Raw genomic sequence first — 18,616 nt, 5'->3', positions numbered from 1 at the left:
CAAAAATGTTTCTTTTTTTTCTTTGAGGATTAGTACTTATCAAACCGCCCTCGTATTTTTTCAAAACAAATTTTGGCGATGCCACATCGTTAAAAAATGTCATGGTAGAAGTACTCGGCAAGGACCGCGGGTTTACTTTTTACCCCGTATTCAGTTAATATATTTAGATTTATGCAATTAAGCGAAATTTGGATTTTTGGATGGCTGATTCATCTCTAATAGTCTCTGAGATCAAGGCGGTCATCAAGTCAGACAGACGGACAGACTGATATTTAAATATCAATTTGGCTATTTATGCTGATCAAGAATATATACACTTTATGGGTCGGAAACTCTTCCTTCTGGGTGTTACACCACAAATATAATATACCCCTATACTCTTCGAGTACCGTGTATAAAAACTGAGTACATCTTGTTGTCCCACTCATGCCCATTGCAAAACCAGGTCGGCGGCTCAAGAGAGCATATGTACATATGTATGTATTTCTATGTACATGCATATGTACTTATTTATCTATGCATGTATTAAACAGTCGAAATATTCGCATTTTCATTTTTATTTACCATTTCTTTTATTGATCAAACATTTTGTTGATGGAAAAACTCATTCAAGCGTTTGAATGGTGGGTGTGGGGCCTTGCTGTGTGAATGCGCCAACTGGCATCCCACACAACTTATTCCACACCAGCATTAAGCTTGATGTTGGGGCTTGTCGTCATCATTGAATGCGTTGGGTTGGCCCCTCAAGTCTATGCACAAATATGGTCTGACGGCATCGCAATCTGTTTTGTTGGCTCTGGCTTCACAAAGCCAGCAGCTGCTACTCGATTTCGGCTGAACCAGCTTCATTTGCTGGAAATACCGCTTGAAATTCGGCTTAAAACCTTGAATTTTCAGTGAATTTTACGACAGGATTAGTCCTGGGTAATTTACCTGTCTCAAAGAAGAGGAAATCGCTTTTCTTTGCACATCTGCAGTAAATGGCATTACACATAACCTCAATCGAGGTCGCCGGTCTCTGCCGGCTGTTGTATATATGTATGTACATATGTATGTATGTGTATGTTCATGTGAGTGGCCTGGGTGGCCCTTTTCTTGCATTTCCTGTGTATTTCTGGAAATTCAATAACATTTGCAGCAGCTGCCGGTCTGCTTCTCGAAAATGCCGCAGCGCAGGCAGAGGTTGGGGGCCTTTACAACAACAAGCCGGTTTACCTAGGCTTCAATTTTGTTTTTGGAAAAGCAACCCCCATATAAGGCACACGCACATTTGCGCGGCATACCAGTATGTACATCTGTGTGTATATCAGTTAGGAAATGAAGTCATCGCATGATTTTGCTGTGTTGGCGTCGGTATGACGACGACCATTATTATGCTTCCACGGCCCACACTAACTTCGCCCATGCGGCCTCCTCAAATGACTCATCAGGCGACTGCAGGATCGATACATATATGTATGCACTCTTCCCCCTAGCAATTCAGCTGCCCCCTGCTGCAACAGTAAGTGCTTGCCGCACCCTGTCCTGGTGTACAGTCTGCACTTGCCCCATGCAGCATGAAATGGAGCAAATTAGAAAGCGCCACTATTATTAGACCCAGAGAGCGGCGGCTGGTCCGCTTTCACGTAATTATAGCTCCTCCGTTCAGTGAACTCTTTGCTGCTGGAAAAGTTTGAAAAGAAAAAAGATGGGAAAAGAAAAACAACGAGAGAGATTTTGTTTTGCTGTCCAGACTGCATTCAGCCGATTTTATTCTTTTACACAATTTATCGCATTTAGTTTTCTTTTTGCATCTCCACTATACGAGTTGTCTGTCTTTGTGTTGAATACTTTTTGGGTTATTCTTTCTTCTTCTGTTTCTTGTTAGCGTGTCTTCTTGTGTTGCAGTCCAGTTCCTTCGTTTTTGGGCGTATACACTGGTTTCGACGAAGGCTGGGCCCCCGTCCACCAGTGACGCCCCGGCTGTGCGGATGTGTGAAGTGTTTAGTACTCTTCGGCACCCTCGCCCTCACCATCGCCAGAGTCCATGCCGACCTCCTCGTAGTCCTTCTCCAGAGCGGCCAAATCCTCTCGGGCCTCGGAGAACTCTCCCTCCTCCATACCCTCACCGACGTACCAGTGGACGAAGGCACGCTTGGCGTACATCAGATCGAACTTGTGATCCAGACGAGCCCAGGCCTCGGCAATAGCCGTGGTGTTGGACAACATGCACACGGCACGCTGCACCTTGGCCAGATCGCCGCCGGGCACAACAGTGGGTGGCTGGTAGTTGATACCGACCTTGAAGCCAGTGGGACACCAGTCCACGAACTGGATGGTACGCTTGGTCTTGATGGTAGCAATGGCGGCGTTGACGTCCTTGGGCACAACATCACCACGGTACAGCATGCAGCAGGCCATGTACTTGCCGTGACGGGGATCGCACTTGACCATCTGGTTGGCTGGCTCGAAGCAGGCGTTGGTGATCTCAGCAACGGACAGCTGCTCGTGGTAGGCCTTCTCGGCGGAGATGACGGGGGCGTAGGTCACCAGGGGGAAATGGATACGTGGGTAGGGCACCAAGTTGGTCTGGAATTCAGTCAGATCCACATTAAGGGCACCATCGAAACGCAGAGAGGCGGTGATCGAGGAGACGATCTGGCCGATCAGACGATTCAGATTGGTGTATGTGGGGCGCTCAATGTCCAAGTTGCGGCGGCAGATATCATAGATGGCCTCGTTGTCGACCATGAAGGCGCAGTCAGAGTGCTCCAGGGTGGTGTGGGTGGTCAGGATAGAGTTGTAGGGCTCAACCACGGCGGTGGAGACCTGGGGAGCTGGGTAGATGGCGAACTCCAGCTTGGACTTCTTGCCGTAGTCCACGGAGAGACGCTCCATCAGCAGAGAGGTGAAGCCAGAGCCAGTACCACCACCGAACGAGTGGAAGATCAGGAAGCCCTGAAGACCAGTGCACTGATCGGCCAACTTACGGATGCGGTCCAGCACCAGGTCGACGATCTCCTTACCAATGGTGTAGTGACCACGAGCGTAGTTGTTGGCGGCATCTTCCTTGCCGGTGATCAACTGCTCGGGATGGAACAGCTGGCGGTAGGTGCCAGTGCGGACCTCATCCACCACAGTCGGCTCCAGATCGACGAAGACGGCACGGGGCACATGCTTGCCAGCGCCAGTCTCGCTGAAGAAGGTGTTGAACGAGTCATCACCACCGCCCACGGTCTTGTCAGAGGGCATCTGACCATCGGGCTGGATACCGTGCTCCAAGCAGTACAGCTCCCAGCAGGCATTACCGATCTGAACACCAGCCTGGCCAACATGGATAGAGATACATTCACGCTGTAGACAGAAGAGAAAAGAAACGAGACGATGATTAATTACACGCCCAACAAAAATCAATAGTCTGCAGAGCCGCGCCCAAGATGATGCGGGCCTGTATCTCCCCACATGTGTATGTATGTATGTGCAAGTGAGACGGCAATATGGTATACCAAAAAAATTTCTTTTGCCGACGCCGCAGTTTTATTTTCTGTATCCAAAGATTTGTCATGAAACTACTAGAGAAAAGTGCCGGTTTTCGCTATAAATAATATTACTATTCAATCTTCCCAACTTTTCACACATTTTACTTCTTTTTTACAACTTTTCTCTAGTTTCTTGGCATGACGTCATCTTTTTTTTTTACTGAACGTGGGTGCGGTGGCCATTTTGCAAAAACTTTGCCGACACGACGCTTGACTTTTATTCAATCTAAATGCCTGCTTATACCCTATTAACTTAAAACAGTGTAAAACAACTTACCATATTGAGTTTTTTCTACTTTACTTTCACACACGAAAACAGGAAATTCACAAAACTAGTGATTTAGTACTGACTTGGAAAACGCTACGTTCGAACTGCCGGTTATGAGGCTTCACAAACATAAACGATTGAAGGAAAAGGCGCAGCGCGTGCTTTTTATATTTAATTTTGGGCTTGGATAGGATTAGCGATGTCAAATTATTGATATATGAAAATATCGATACATATTTTTCAAGACAATATATTTGCGGGCGATATTTTTTGGACTGCAGAAAATGCTAATGGGAATCATTTTGTCAATAATGTCAATATATTAATCAAAGGAACTAATTTTCTGAATTTTGAGCATTCACACTTATTTTCTGTTTTCGTTAGATCAGAATACCAGCGACTTTTGATATTCATCGATGTCTTGCAGAAATATCGGAACATTCGTGCGATAAGTGGAATTTGGCGGAAGTCATATTACTCGATTTTTATATTCGGTTTCATATTACTAGCTAGCTAAGACTCTCAGCTGTAAAAGCATAATTTTTCACGGTTGATGGGTACATTTTCTGTAAGATTGAATGATTTTAAATAATCCTTTTCATTCTATGTTTGTAAAACAAGGCTTTAAAAAAAGAGGCCAACAAAAACCTCCTCATTTTGTGGTAGCATCGGTACCAGCTGATGAGATCTATCGATAGGTCGATACACTACAGAATGCGGCCGCTTTTAAGTAATTATTTATATAAACGCCTTTTTCGTACGGATAACGTAGGAAAATATGCCAAACAGCAGCCGCGCAACCTCAAGGGCAAGAGCAAGAGCTCACAGGAGTGGCTGACACGGCAGTTGGCCGATCCCTATGTGGAGAAGGCCCGCATGATGAACTATCGCTGCCGGAGCGCCTTCAAACTGCTGGAAATTGACGACAAATACAAAATCCTGAAGACAGGCGATGCTGTCCTGGACTGTGGAGCTGCCCCAGGCAGTTGGACCCAGGTGGCCGTAGAGCGGACCAACGCACATGGGAAAATGGAACGGGCGCCAGTTGGGGCAGTATTCAGCATCGACCTGTTGCATTTTCATGCCGTGCCGGGTGCCACAATATACGGCGGTATGGACTTTACCACCCCCCTGTCACAGCAACGTCTGAGAGAAGCACTGGCTGGCCGTCAGGTGAACTGTGTCCTCTCCGACATGGCTCCCAATGCCACGGGCGTCCGAATGCTGGACCAAGAGAGCATCACAAATCTCTGCTACGAGGTCTTGCGTTTTGCTCTGGCCATGTCCGCCCCGCAGGCTAATCTGGTGGTCAAAGTGTGGGACAATGGAGATGTGCCTAAGCTGGAGAGGAACATGTTAAAGTTCTACGAGAAGGTGAAGCGTGTGAAGCCTCGCGCCAGTCGAGGGGATTCTGCCGAGCACTTTCTGGTGGCGCGTGGATACAAAGGAGCGACGGCAGCGTAAACTCAACTTGATTTATTTAAAATAAGATCATTAAAAATATAGAAATCTACATATTTAAAATCTGATTTCAAGTGTTCCCGTTTAAGTAAAGCTAATGCTTGTAGTGCGTGAGATGATTGATCATCTCGTAGAGCCACTTGGGCTGATCGTGAGGCGCCATATGCCCGGCATTGCGCACCATTATCTCCACCAGATGCCCAGCATGCTTCACATATCCAGCCACCTCTTCGCCAATGCGCCAGATCTCACGAGGAGCCACCTTATACCGATCGGAGCCAGGGAATTTCAGGTGATTGAGATAGTTGCGGGTCAAGGGATAGGCGACAATGATGTCCAGCTGGCCACTGTAGATACACACCGTATAGTGGGCCAGGAGTTCGGCTATCCAGGGGGCCACACTGTCCATCACGTCGTGCTTCAGGTGGAGCTCGACTTTGTTCTCCTTGTCGAGATCATGGAAGGGCTTGTTGCCCACATGAATGGAGCGACGCGTTTCACCGGCCTGCAGGAATTTTCCCAGGTTTTCGCCCGAATTGTCGTGCGTTTTCAGATAGTTGTAGTACCAATTGAAGCCCGTGAGGTTGCTGAAGAGAGAGCCGTTGGTGAGGTCCCCGTTAATGAGGGAATCAAACACATTGAAGGCACACTCCATATCGTGGTTCTTGATGCAGGTGGCACCCTTGTCCTCCGCCGCATGGAAGCTCTGCAGGCCATTGTCATCGATGAGGCCAAGCTGATACAGATAGTCCCCGTACTTGAGCTGATGCAGTGGATCCGACAGCCCGTTGCCAATGGCCACACCCTTGAGCGGCACATAGACACGCGTCTCGATGGCATTCTGCACTTGGTGGATGTGATAGGCCAGCGCTGGGACATATTTGCCAGCGTAGGACTCGCCAGTGACCCAGAAGCCACTCGAATTGCTCCACTCGAAGAGCTCGTACAACTGCATCACGGCCTCGTGAAGATTGCGACCGACATCCTTTTCGTTTTTGGCATAGCCTTCGTCTTTGTCCGTGAAACTAAAGCCCGTGCCCACGGGATTATCAATGTAGATCAGATTGTGGGTCTTGCTCCAGGTGTAGTTCCTCTTCTGCAGCTTGCTATGGGCATCCAGCTCCAGTGGGCCGTTCTCAGTGAACAGGCCGAAGAGGGACGAGGCGCCAGGACCCCCCTGGAGCCACAAAACCACCGGGGCATAGACTGCATCCTGCTCCGCCGGGAAGTACCAAAAGAACATGTTCGAATTGAATCCCTTATCTACCGTCAAATAGCCCGAATAGCTCTCTACGCCATGATACTGAGAGCCCACGACGCGGGCCAACTTCTGCACATCCTCCTTCGGGATCGAGGCATTATGGATGAGTGGCGTGAGGAACAGTGGCTCGCCGGGATCGACACCATCGTCGAAGAACTTGTACCGTGGATACGGGTTGATGAAGCTACGTCTATAGGGGCGTTCCTGTTCCCCTCCGCCGGCTGCACTGCTGGCTGCGACAAGCGCGACGATAATTAAAACTGCGCAATGAGTTGCACTTTTCATTGTTGCTGCTGTTCCGTGCTCTGCCACCCAAGAACTGGACAAAAATTGATTATAAAAGTTTTGCTTGGTTGCTTGGCTCAGTCACGCCCCCAGCCAACTCACCGCTCTACTGATAAGCAAGTAAAATCAGCACTTGCTTTTTAGTTCGTTGTTTTTCTTTTAATTTGCAGCGAAAACCGGCAAAAACAAAACTGATTATCGAATAAAACGGATTGAATTGGAAGTGTGACCCCAGCTAGCCAAAAATATCAAACAAAGGAGGCGCGCACAGTGCTGCTTTCGATACAAAATTCACAGGTTCTGCCACCCCTAAAAGCGTCAAAAGTTCTGTCTGTAAATTTCAGCGTCAGAATTCGGCAAATCGGCAAATTCGGCAGCTTGGGTAACGTTAAAATTATACAATTACGAAATGATGGACACATTGGACTACATCACCCTCAGCAATCCCGTGAGCAAGGCGGTTATATATTCGGGATCGGCTATCTTCCGAGCCCTTGTAATTATCCTCCATTCCGCTTACATTGGCATTCCATTTACCGTTGTTGTTTTTCCCAGGGGCTGCGTCCGAAACAGTTGGTTCCGAAGGAGACCCAGACAGTGCGTCCGGTAATGACTCAGTACATGTCGCCGGGTGCTGACTCGCTGCATAATTTGGCCGGCCGGTACTATCATTTCGTGCGATTGGCTGGCCTAGGCGGCGCTTCGGCTATATTCATGGGAGCCTACTGCAAATACGTCCTGAAGGAGATCAAGAACGAAAAGGAGCAGCTGGACTCGCAGGCCTTTGCCGATGTCGCCAATCGCATACACTTTTTGCATTCGTTTGCACTGATGGCCATGCCACTGGCCCACTATCCCATAATCGTAAGTCTGATTTATTCCAGGGGACTCCCCAAAGTATAATTAGGATTTTGAAGTGTTTTCTGGTTTATTCATAAAGCTTTTCGGTACTTTCTTTTTTGTGTAAAGTTTACGATTTCTGAACGGAATTTACAACAACTCGCGTTACGGTTTCGAATGACAACATGAATGTAAATCTAATCTGATACTCTTCTCTCTTATAATTGACCTTCTAGTGCGCTGATTGACATTCTTTCTCATTCCTTGTTGAGCTATGAACAAACATTGGTTTATGCTAAGCGTTTTCCATCCACTCCACTCTGCTATATATTTAGTATAGTACATGTATATGTATGTATATTGTGTATATGAAATGTTTTCCAAAGCTAAAGCTAAATGTTCAACAACCACTAATTGCAGCTTACAAAGTAATTTTCAATACCATTTTTGGGGATATGGATATGGATATGCAGGTTCATTTAGTTCATTTATCTGATATGGTATGGGGTTTTTCAGGAACAGGAATATGGAAATTTACATTCGATTTGTCTTTCTTTTAAAAATGTACCAAAAAGGCATCGGCTTTCATTTTGTTATTCGGGTTTGGGTTTCTTGTTGTTGTGGTTATCATCAGCCTTATTTGATAAGTAAAACGTAGGAGAGCCGCCATTTGCAGGCTCTACTCTATTGTTCGGGTCTTTAAAGCCAACACAACTAAAGCTAACATCAAAATATGCACACACAAAACTCCTGCCTAACGTCTAAACTTAATCTATGACTATAATTGATATTCCCTTTCTGTGTAGACGGGCTCTTTGATGACCACTGGCACACTGCTCTTCAGCGGCTGCATGTACTATCGTGCATTGACGGGCGAGAAGCGCTTCCAGCCGTTTGCCACCGTTGGAGGCTTCTGTCTGATAGCCGCTTGGCTGACGCTGATATTTTAAGATTACGTTTAAGTCTACGATTAAGTGCTATAGGCAACGTAAAATCTAAGTCGAAAGCTAAAGCCTAAGCCTGGTTTGAAACATGCATAATGAATTTTTTGTCGCTGAAGCTCTATAAATATATATAACATACATATATCTATCAGTATGTGTATCTTAAGGACTACAAATAAATCTCTAGGAGGCCTGGCATCTAATGGAAGATACGTTTTTGTTTTTTTTTTGTGTGCGTTTAAATGCGTTTAAATTTCTTAGTGTATACATATACACGAAATGCATTAGTTCTAGAAATTAAAAGTTAAACAAACAAAAATGAAGAGAAAACAAAATAAATTGTTACATTTATTGTATACCTGCACACATTAATAAATTACTATAAAAAACACACACACATATACATATATGTTAATACTAGGCGTAACATTTCATAGAATTCTCTTTTCTTCCTTTTTTTTTTAAGTTTTTTGTTTTTTTTAGTTATTGTCGTTATTGTTTTACTGGAACACATAATACAAATGCAAAGCGACCTTTTGAAGGTCGAAAATGCACAAAGTTTTCTGTTTTGTTTTTTTTTAGCTAAAATTAAATGTATTGCACATATAAAAAACAGTCACTCCTCCTCCTCCCTACTATATTCCTTCGTTCTTATTGTCCTGCTGTTTTGATTTCTATAACTCCTAGTTTTTCGTCTAACAATTAGTTTGATTTGTTTTTGTACACAATTTGTAGGGGGTACGGGGTAGGGTTAGTAAAAATTCATTCAGTGATTGGTATCCTGTGTATCCTGTGCTATCCTAATAACTTCTGCTTGGAGGCCTCCGCAAAGAGGAAGGTCTTCTGTATGCGCGCATTGGCCGCCGGATGATTCGTAATTGGTTCCAGTATCTTAAGTATATAGTCTTTGAAGGCCTTCGGTACGGCGAAATGTCAAGAATCCTTCTTGAGCCGCAAGTTATCATCATGGGCCTTTCGGGGAGATAGAAGAATACACCATTAAATACCAATAGAAAGACAAATATTAAGAATGTTCTGGCCCTACCTTTTGTGCCACTTTGAGCAGCGCATCGAATGTCGAGTCTCCCGTTTGCTTCACCATCGAATGGAAAACCTTCTTCTCGCTGGTCGTCAGCAGCTCGAAGGGCGATCCAAACTCCACCGCCTTGCCGGCATCCATTACCAGCACCTTGTCCGAATCCATTACCGTGTGCAGGCGATGGGCAATCGTCAGCACTGTGCAATCCTTGAACTTATTCCGAATCGTTGTCTGAATGAGGGCATCCGTTTGGGGATCCACATTGGCGGTGGCCTCGTCCATCACCAGAATGCGATTCTCGCGGAGAATGGCACGCGCCAGGCAGACCAGCTGCCGCTGTCCCACGCTAAAGTTGGTGCCTCCCTCGGATATTTTACTCTGCAGGCCGCTGGGCAGATCCGCGACGACTTCCTTGAGTTTCACTTCCTCCAGGGACTCCCACAGCTTGGCATCGCTGTACTCATCGAAGGGATCCAGGTTGTAGCGCATGGTTCCAGAGAAAAGCACCGGCTCTTGGGGTATAATGGAGATCTTGCTGCGCAGATCGTGCAGTCCCAGATCGTTGGTGTCGCGTCTGTCAATCACAATGGATCCCTCGTTGTAGGAGAGCCGGAACAGGGCATTGATCAGCGAGGATTTGCCTGCGCCAGTGCGTCCAACGATGCCGACCTTCTCGCAGCCCTGAATGGCAATGTTCAGGGATCGCAGCACATAGTCGGCGGCCTTGTCGGGGAAGTATTTTAGCGAGAGATCATCGAAAATGATCTTTCCCTCCTCTGGCCACTCCTTTGGCGGTTTCTTATTCGGTTTCGACTCAAAGTCACCCTCTGGCTCCAGATCCTCGTACTCCACCACACGCTCCACCGCTGTCATGGTGTTCTCCAGCTCCGCGGACTGTCGCATGCCCCACTGCACCATGCCCGTCATACCCATCGCTTGGGTAATGGCCAGACCCACATCGCCGCCATTCTCCGGGGAGAAAAGGAAGAACGAGAGCGTAATGACGGCTATGTAGACGACACAAACGCAATCCAGCCAGTAGCCAAAGGCGCGACTGGTGGCCAAAAACATGTAGTAGCCAGAGCTGTGCATATCCTGGTAATTGTCAAACTCTGCAATAAGTTCTTTCTGCGCTCCAAAGGCACGAATCGTTGCCAAACCATTCAATGAGGCACTCAAATGGGAGTAGATCGGGGATCGTGCTGTAAAGAGCGAAACATTAGATGATATGTCCATGAGATGCAGGACGAAAAACCACTCACTGACTGCCTCCAAACGCTTGACATCTCTCGAGGTATTCAAATAAAACGATCGCAGGACATAGAAGACGACACACAGGAAGAAGGTGGCCAAAATATACCACACATTGATGATGCAAAGGACAACGACTATGCCGAGTATCGCTAGGAATATCTGCATCACATCCATCATCACGGAGGGCAGTATCTCATCCACTTGTCCCAGATCCTTGGAGAAACGATTCAATATCCGGCCAGAGGGATTCGTATTGAAGAAATGCATTGCCGCGCGGGTCACACCCTTGAACATCGTATTATGGAGCGTTGTGGAGCTCCTCATGGCCAGGTAAAAGAAGAGCATGCTTCTCACGAGCGAGAAGACTATCACCGAGACATTAATGCCCGTAAAGTAGTAGATGTCCTTGGGATCTGTGTCGGAATTGATGCGCGTTTCGGGAAAAGCGCGACGCAGACGAGCCATAAAGGTGTCCCGCTCTGCTTCACCGTTTTTGTTGACCCTGAAAGAATTATTCATTAATGTTTGATTTTCCTGGCTTCGTGCTGATTTTACTCACCAATAGGACAGGAAAATGTCACCGCCCGAACCGAGGATCTGTGCACCAACACAGAAGAAGGCAAACACAATAAACAGACCATAGCCATTGGCCCCGAAATACTTCTTATACAGCGACAAGCCAATGCGTCCCTCCACGCGCGCCTCCTGCGTTTGCATGGGCGAGTCCACGACCAGAGACTCGGCAGCCGATTCCATCGAGGAGATGCTGCCATGACGATCGCGCAGCTTGCTATTCTGCCGCGACAGATCCTTCTTCTTTTCGGCATCGCCACTGGCACCCTCGTCCTTTTTGCTTGGGTCCGTCAGCATCTGGGCAAAGTCGAGGCCACTCTTGCACATCGACTCGTAGGTGCCCATGGCACTGATCTTGCCCTTGTCCATGATCACAATCATATCGGCCTGCTCCAGGAACTGCAGCTGATGCGTCACCAGGAGTACGATATTCTCGCGCAGGAATCCGCGCATGCACTGATCGAACAGGTGGCGTCCCACGTGCGTGTCCACAGCACTGAGAGGATCATCTAGCAGATAGATATCTGCCTTTCGGTAAACCGCTCGGGCTAGACTAATGCGCGCCTTCTGTCCGCCCGAGAGGGAGGCTCCTCTCTCGCCCACAATCGTCTTGTCGCCGTACGGCAGCAGCTCGAAGTCCCTCTCCAGGGCACATTTCTTGACCACAGTGCGATAGCGGTGCTTGTCCATGGGTAGGCCAAAGAGTATGTTCTGTCGCACGGTGCCCGTAAAGAGCCAGGGCTCCTGGGAGGCATACGATAGAGTTCCATTGACTTTGACAGAGCCCGCATCCGGATTAAGCTCTCCCAGAACCGCCTGAATGAGACTGGACTTGCCAGAACCCACTGGACCGATGACTGCCACCAGTTGGCGGGGCTTGAACTTCAGCGTGATGTTGTCCAGTGTATTTTCGTTGCTCTTTTGATCCCACTTGGCCTTCAGTTTGCTAATGTTGATGGTGGGCTCTGCCTCGCTGGTGCGACGACTGTTGGGCTTGAGGACGCCCGTGGCCTGGGCTATGGGTTCCGACACGAGTGCCGCCTTGCCCTGTTTCTGCTCATCCAAATCGTCCGACTTGTCCCGCACTCTGGTCTCCTCGTGCAGCATGAAGGTCTGAATGCGGCGAATCGACACGAGGAGCTCGGCAAACTGGGAGATACCCATGGGGAAATACACCGTCATGGTGTTCCTCAGGATGTTGTAGTACGCCGTGATCACGAAGGCCTTCTCTGCGGTCAGGAGCTTGCCCAGCAGCACGAATCCCACGAGGCTGACAAACACCGATATCCGTGTGACAAACATAATGAAGCTCTGGAGGGTGCCGCGTATATAGTTCACATTTCGAATGGCATTCATCTCCTTGGTCCGCACGTAGTTGATCATTTTGCTGAATGGTATCTCCCAGGCGTACATTTTGATAACTTGAATGCCCGATATGATCTCGTTCATCATCCGCACACGTTCGTCTGTCCTCAGGGCGGTGCGCAGGCGCAGCACGGAGGTCTTTTTGCCCAGATACGCTTGCAGTGGGATAAACATAAGCATCACAGCCACGCCAAAGAAAGCGGACACACCAATCTAAGAGATAAACCAATCGAAAGGGATTACAATGAGAGTGTTCTACTTGAGGATGGTTGATGTTCCGTACCTCTCTGTACATAAGATATGTGATAATTCCAATCTCGACTGGGCCCAGCCATAAATAATTCATGTGTATGACCGACAGATCCAGCCGTCCCACATCGTTCGATATGAGATTAACCACCTGTCCGATTGTCGTGTCCCCCAGCGCTGTTCGACTCAGACGCAATGCCTTGCGATATATCATGCCTGCAACAACAGGAACGGAGAACAGAGAGATGATCATTTATCAAGTGCTTCCCTTCCTCCTGTAGGGGCCCGCTCGTTCCACTCACTTGTCATGGCTATCCTGGCCTTCATGCCCAGATGGAACATGCCCAGCATATAGGGATGCATAAGCAAGACGTTGAAGGCGCTGCACAAGATCACGCCCAAGGCGTACAGATAGGCTTTCGTTTGGTTCTCGCCATCGCCCTCCTGGTTGCTCGAATCCGCATAGAAGGCCACCAGGCCGCCCAGGAAAAGAGGTTGAGTGACGCTGTAAATAAATAATCATACAATAAAGGATCATAAATAACTCTCCAGTGTGTGCGTGTGGGCGTGGTCTTACCGGAAACCAATCTCCAGTATGAACAGCACTACGCCAAGTCCCGCCAAGCGCCAGCCAAAAACATCCACGGAGGCCTTCAGTAGGCTGGGTGTCTTCTTCTTTTTGCGTTTCTTCTCCACCTCCCGCTCCCAGGCTTCGCTCAACTGGGCGCCCAATGTGTCTGTGGGGCATACAAGATTAAGATATCAGAAAAATAGACTCCAAAAAGATGGAATGGCAGGGGGTTTCATTAAATTATTCGCGATAACAAACAACGTCGGAAAAAGAGTTTACTTTGTGCTCGGTTTTGTAATTGGCAGATGCGACAGATTGTTTATTATGATGCCACGTACAGATATGAGATATACCCGAAAGCCATAAACAAGGTCTATCTAAGAAAAATAAATGATAAAGAAAACCACAAATGCACCCGAAATGTGTGGAAAACCGAACAGTTTTTCAATGCAAATTGAACTTAATTCGCCATCTGGCAATTAAATTTGTTTAGTCTCTGTTTAAATTTGGTGGGTGTTTTTATGGTATTTGAACATGTTTTTTTTACCTAGTCATTTTCCTATATTTAAAGCTATGTTCTGGTATTTTATTAAGAATTTTTCTGGAATTTCTATTAGATTTCTAAAACAATAATATTAATGGGTTTATTTGTACTCAAGGGGTAAGGGGTAATCGTTATCTATGGAGCTTAAATCCATTGAAAGATTTTAAAACAATAGCCAAAGATTAAGAACTATAGACACTAGCTACCTAATCTTTGATACTAAAAGTCATTGTTTATTGCCATTTAACACCTTATAGAATCTCCATTGCCTATGATCTGGCTTCCAATCGTGAGTTATGGCTGGCAACAAAACCAAATCCCGACCACCTGCCAGCTGCTTCTATCAGGAAGGGAACCATATGACCAATCAGTGGGAATACCTTTTATATATGGAACTTCCGGAAAGCTTCGCCCTCGAAAGGATTAAAATTCCAAGGAGATTATTTAATGGCATATCAAGCATGATCATTCATTTCCCAGAGATATACGCCATTGCATAAGTCCCGCAAGCCAAACCACTCAACGGACTATCTATCTCTAGGAATAAGTATATAAACCACAGAGATAGCTAATTGTATTATATATGTATAGTATCTCCCTATCAACTAAGAGGAGTATAGGGCATGCTATCAATTATATTTAGGCAGAAAAGCAAATTAATTGCGGCAAAACGTACGCCTGTCAAAGTTATCACTCGTCAGGCGTCAGGGGATATGTCACATTTCTCGAGACAGTTTCGAAAGATTTAAATAGTGTGTGTGAAAACTCAAAGGTCTCTCAAGGATGATAGACGATAAACGTAGCTTGGATATAAGATAAAGATAGTGATTATTTTATTCAATGAATGTGCATAATATCCCGCAAGGGACTATCTTATCTGTCGCGAGGATTAGAACGCCGTTTAGGGCACCCAAAATGAGCTCAATGAAACTGGCTTTTATAGGGGGGGACATAAAATGATCCTTCAAATTCTCAAACGGCATAACCAAAATGTTCCCAAACCTGAAACTGAATCACTAAACTACATTTTCCAGTGATGGGGCACATGCTAAACCGCTATCTAATCGTAATCGTCGGTTGTGGTACCTTGAAGTGCCCCTGCTGTCGGTCTCTGCACTTGATTTGGGAAATGCTGTCTGCGAAGAGGGAGATAGTATTGTAAAGGTGCTTATAGCCTTTTAGCCCGCATTTGGAGAAGTAAGGAAGTGGGTCGACGACAGCCAATTCGATCCACTTCATGGCATTGTGGGATTACTCAGCTCTTCAGAGCACGAGGGACTAAGATCATTGAACATGACACCCAATGAACATTGAACTTAGATACGATACGGTCTATTGGCCTATTAGTCTCTGGAGAAGTCTCTTCAATTGATTGCCCCATCTATTGACCAGGTATTGGGTGCCACCTGACGTCACGTACACTATAAGCTTGCATACGTGCTGATAAGAATTTTCTCCTCTGTTCTCATTCTTCATTTCGTAAAACTCCTATCAAACGCTCACGCAATGGATTTTCATTTCCTAATTAAATTAAAAAAGATAAAGATTATTTATTGAATGGGCCCCTGAAAGCTTTCCATCATTATAAATGGCCATAAATTATGTATAAGCCCATTTATTATGCAAGGCGCACTCCACCGCACATTCGATTGTTCTCTTTTTTGTTGGATTTTTGTGGGATAACTTTCCGAAATAAATGACTCAATTAGTCAGAAATCTGTGAATATTAAAACACTCACCCGATTTGTGCTCCTTCAGTGCTCGATAGAGATCGTTTTCATCCAGAGTTTTCTTGCGTCCCTTGAAAAATGTGGGCATGGCAAAGCTTGAAAGGGGAGCACAGTGGTTAATAAATAATTCAATTTAGGAATTTATATTTAAACGAAAAAAACTCACCAGAACATCAATGATGAAAAGATATTCGAGGTCTCGCGCGGATTCTCCGGCAGCTCATCGGCTTTCATTGACTGCATTTTGTTGGTCTAATTCTATCACTTCCTGGTCATTGGTCGGTTCTCTTCTTTAATATGTGTCGCTATAAAATGGATTTAAAAATTAGTGTTCCTCCAAAATTTGACCCATATCTGAGGGTATTCCTATCAAGAATGTGACAACACCTAACAAGCAACAGAATTTTTCTGATTGTAGACGAATGATGGCTTGATAGAACATTTTTCTGGTCTAGTGTTTTATTTGGACTATTAGTAGATTAGCGTTGTTTTTTATTCTCGTTTAGTTTCGTTTACTGGCGATAAAAGTGACGCGTTTTGATAGAGTTTTACGATCTGTGGCACAACACATTCCCAACGATTCTTCTAATGATCCTTCACTGATTTCTGATCACTTAATTTCCACATAAATATTACGACTACATCCGTTTTAGAATTGGTTCAATTAATGGGAAAAACCCGTTGATGGGCAGGGCTGCCACTCACAGAGAATTGACACTTGGGCGGTGGGTATTGCGGCGGCAGCTTCTCGCTCACTCGGCTAACGGCAAAAACTTGGCTCGTGGCCAGTTGGGCCAACGCTTTTATAGCCAAAAAGGGGGAATGAATGCAGCACCGACTGCCGACAGGTTCGTGAGCGTCTTATCGGAATCGATGGGCGCGATCGTGCAAGTTGGGAGCGGGTCCAGCCAGAGAAAGAGAGAGAGCAGGCACAAGGTACGACGCACGAAGGTGAGGCGCTCTCCTGGTAGCTTCTCACTGTATAAGTTTCTGCTGTTTGTTTCACTTCCTTCCTGCACGAACATGCACAGAACACGTTCTCAACTAAAAGAACATCGCTCGCTCTCTCGTCGTGCACCAACATGTAACTGTTGTGTTCTGTTTGTTGTTCCTACAGATGCTACTGCATCTCTCTCCCTCTCTATCTCACACACACGTACACTTTTGGCCGCCTTTTAATGTTTAAATTTGTTGCACACTTACCACTCACTCGCCTCGGCGGGCGGCAACACGATTCGAAAGAAAACAAAACGCAAACAAAAAATTAACGGCAGAAACAACAAATGGGAAGAACTTCAAAATTGACGGCAAATCAATAAGACAACAAAATAGGATTCCTATTGCAATGCTTTTTTACACGGTGTGCAAATCACTCAAGAAATGTGGGCTGGTGGTGTTAGTTACTGTTCAAACATAATTCAATGCTCTATTTATTTTTTGTGCTTAATTTACAGTTTATGTGCAGAGAAAAACATAAAAAACGTTAAACAAAGTTTCCCAGTGCGTGCGCGTGAAATCTGCGCAGAAAAGTGCTCTGCTAGTCGTTGCTCAACACTATGAAGTAATGTTGCTCCTCGCCCGTTTCCCCTTCGGGCAAATAAATGATCTCCTGGAAATCTGGTTCCTGCTCCACCACCACTTCCTCTTGCACCAAAGGATCGTATTCAATGGTCTCCTCGTACTCCAGCTCCTGTTCCTGCTGCACCTCCGGCTCGGAAGTTACGAAAGTGTCAGCATCCGGTAAACTGTCAGACTTTTCTTCCATATCCTCGATTTCCTGAACTCTTGCTTGGTGCTTTTTCGACTTTTTGTGGCGGAGAAAGCTATATCGAGTGTTGGTTTGGTATTCACAAAGGTCGCAGTAAAACGGCGCATTCCAGGGCAAGACCTCTTCGTCCTCAGACTCTGGCGGTGTGTATTCTACTTCGTCACCCTGCGCCATGGGTCCGGACGTGATGATTTGATTGTTCTGCTTCATGATATCCATTATATAGCGATGCTTTCGCTTCGTCTTGTGCAGCTTAAAGGATTCTTTGCGGTGTGTTGTGTATTCGCAAGCCGCACAGGTGTACATGACTCCATCGGATTCCTGCGATGATGTGGTGTCACGGCGCGCCGATTGCAATATCTTAACTTTCTGTTTTCTCAGTAATGGATCCCCTTGTGACTCCACCTTGCATCGATGTTTCGTCGACATATTGTGCCGGTCAAAACAGAATTTCTTCGCAGTCGTATACGAACACAAGGGGCAGTTGTACAAAGGTCTCTCGAAATCCGAGTCCGAATCGGTAATATTCGCCATGTCACGGATGTGCTTCTGCGAACGACGATGTCGACGCATATCTCGTCTCCTGTCCGTCTTGTAGCTACAGCCCTCAATCATGCAAACGAGTCGTTTGGTTTTATTCACCGGCTTGACTTCTTGTATCGGTTCTTTGGGTTCGACGTCTATGAATGCTGCACAATCACAAAGCAAAGTGATACATATTATTCGTTTGCCAACTGCCTGTTGCCATGTACTCACATTCCACCTCATCGTCGGTCGCATACCCGAGCGGTTCTATCTCGAGGAATTCCTCCTCGCTCATTCTGGCTTGGCTTTTCTGCCGATTTGTTGATTTTTTTAATAATAAAAGGAGCTCCCACGCGAGCCAGTGTTACCAGCAACAGAAAATACAAAAATACTGAGGGGCCACCTATCGGCAAAAAATACC

General features: G+C 46.2%; 6 protein-coding genes across 7 annotated transcripts; 2 read left to right on the top strand and 4 right to left on the bottom strand.

Annotated features, from left to right (window-relative positions):
- Positions 1-1,714: 1,714 nt before the first annotated feature.
- alphaTub84B (alpha-Tubulin at 84B) lies at positions 1,715-3,964 on the bottom strand. Its single transcript, XM_001359700.4, has 2 exons — positions 3,796-3,964; positions 1,715-3,333 (listed from the first exon to the last, which is right to left on the bottom strand). Exons 1-2 carry the CDS (start codon positions 3,796-3,798, stop codon positions 1,984-1,986), a joined length of 1,353 nt encoding a protein of 450 aa, XP_001359737.1. The 5' UTR covers positions 3,799-3,964; the 3' UTR covers positions 1,715-1,983.
- Positions 3,965-4,385: 421 nt separating this feature from the next.
- On the top strand, positions 4,386-5,315 carry Mrm2 (Mitochondrial rRNA methyltransferase 2). The gene has a single exon (XM_001359699.4). It carries the CDS (start codon positions 4,468-4,470, stop codon positions 5,248-5,250), a length of 783 nt encoding a protein of 260 aa, XP_001359736.3. The 5' UTR covers positions 4,386-4,467; the 3' UTR covers positions 5,251-5,315.
- LOC4802909 (venom serine carboxypeptidase) lies at positions 5,248-7,032 on the bottom strand. The gene is made up of 2 exons (XM_001359698.4): positions 6,896-7,032; positions 5,248-6,827 (listed from the first exon to the last, which is right to left on the bottom strand). The coding sequence occupies exon 2, from the start codon at positions 6,791-6,793 to the stop codon at positions 5,342-5,344; it is 1,452 nt and encodes a 483-aa protein (XP_001359735.2). The 5' UTR covers positions 6,794-6,827; positions 6,896-7,032; the 3' UTR covers positions 5,248-5,341.
- A 9-nt stretch (positions 7,033-7,041) lies between these two features.
- Positions 7,042-8,785, top strand: LOC4802908 (transmembrane protein 256 homolog). 2 transcript variants are annotated; one of them, XM_015182694.2, is made up of 4 exons: positions 7,042-7,175; positions 7,235-7,289; positions 7,349-7,657; positions 8,440-8,780. In XM_015182694.2, the coding sequence occupies exons 3-4, from the start codon at positions 7,403-7,405 to the stop codon at positions 8,581-8,583; spliced, it is 399 nt and encodes a 132-aa protein (XP_015038180.2). In that variant the 5' UTR covers positions 7,042-7,175; positions 7,235-7,289; positions 7,349-7,402; the 3' UTR covers positions 8,584-8,780. The 2 variants fall into 2 exon arrangements, with proteins under 2 accessions (XP_015038180.2, XP_001359734.3); XM_001359697.4 differs by having other exon boundaries at positions 7,063-7,289; positions 8,440-8,785.
- Positions 8,786-9,147: 362 nt separating this feature from the next.
- Mrp5 (Multidrug resistance protein 5) lies at positions 9,148-16,207 on the bottom strand. Its single transcript, XM_033377027.1, is given in 9 exon segments — positions 9,148-9,616; positions 9,618-10,818; positions 10,879-11,372; positions 11,430-13,021; positions 13,092-13,273; positions 13,360-13,562; positions 13,635-13,794; positions 15,912-15,997; positions 16,069-16,207. Coding segments are annotated over 9 exon segments (4,239 nt in total). The 5' UTR covers positions 16,146-16,207; the 3' UTR covers positions 9,148-9,372.
- On the bottom strand, positions 9,148-18,599 carry LOC4802907 (zinc finger homeobox protein 3). Its single transcript, XM_033377043.1, has 11 exons — positions 18,427-18,599; positions 17,106-18,359; positions 16,069-16,207; positions 15,912-15,997; positions 13,635-13,794; positions 13,360-13,562; positions 13,092-13,273; positions 11,430-13,021; positions 10,879-11,372; positions 9,623-10,818; positions 9,148-9,549 (listed from the first exon to the last, which is right to left on the bottom strand). Exons 1-2 carry the CDS (start codon positions 18,488-18,490, stop codon positions 17,440-17,442), a joined length of 984 nt encoding a protein of 327 aa, XP_033232934.1. The 5' UTR covers positions 18,491-18,599; the 3' UTR covers positions 9,148-9,549; positions 9,623-10,818; positions 10,879-11,372; positions 11,430-13,021; positions 13,092-13,273; positions 13,360-13,562; positions 13,635-13,794; positions 15,912-15,997; positions 16,069-16,207; positions 17,106-17,439.
- Between the last annotated feature and the right edge of the window lie 17 nt (positions 18,600-18,616).

The sequence above is a fragment of the Drosophila pseudoobscura genome, chromosome 2 (genome assembly GCF_009870125.1).
Source record: "Drosophila pseudoobscura strain MV-25-SWS-2005 chromosome 2, UCI_Dpse_MV25, whole genome shotgun sequence".
Classification (NCBI taxonomy): Eukaryota; Metazoa; Arthropoda; class Insecta; order Diptera; family Drosophilidae; genus Drosophila; species Drosophila pseudoobscura.
This window is presented reverse-complemented; position numbering and strand designations above follow the sequence as displayed.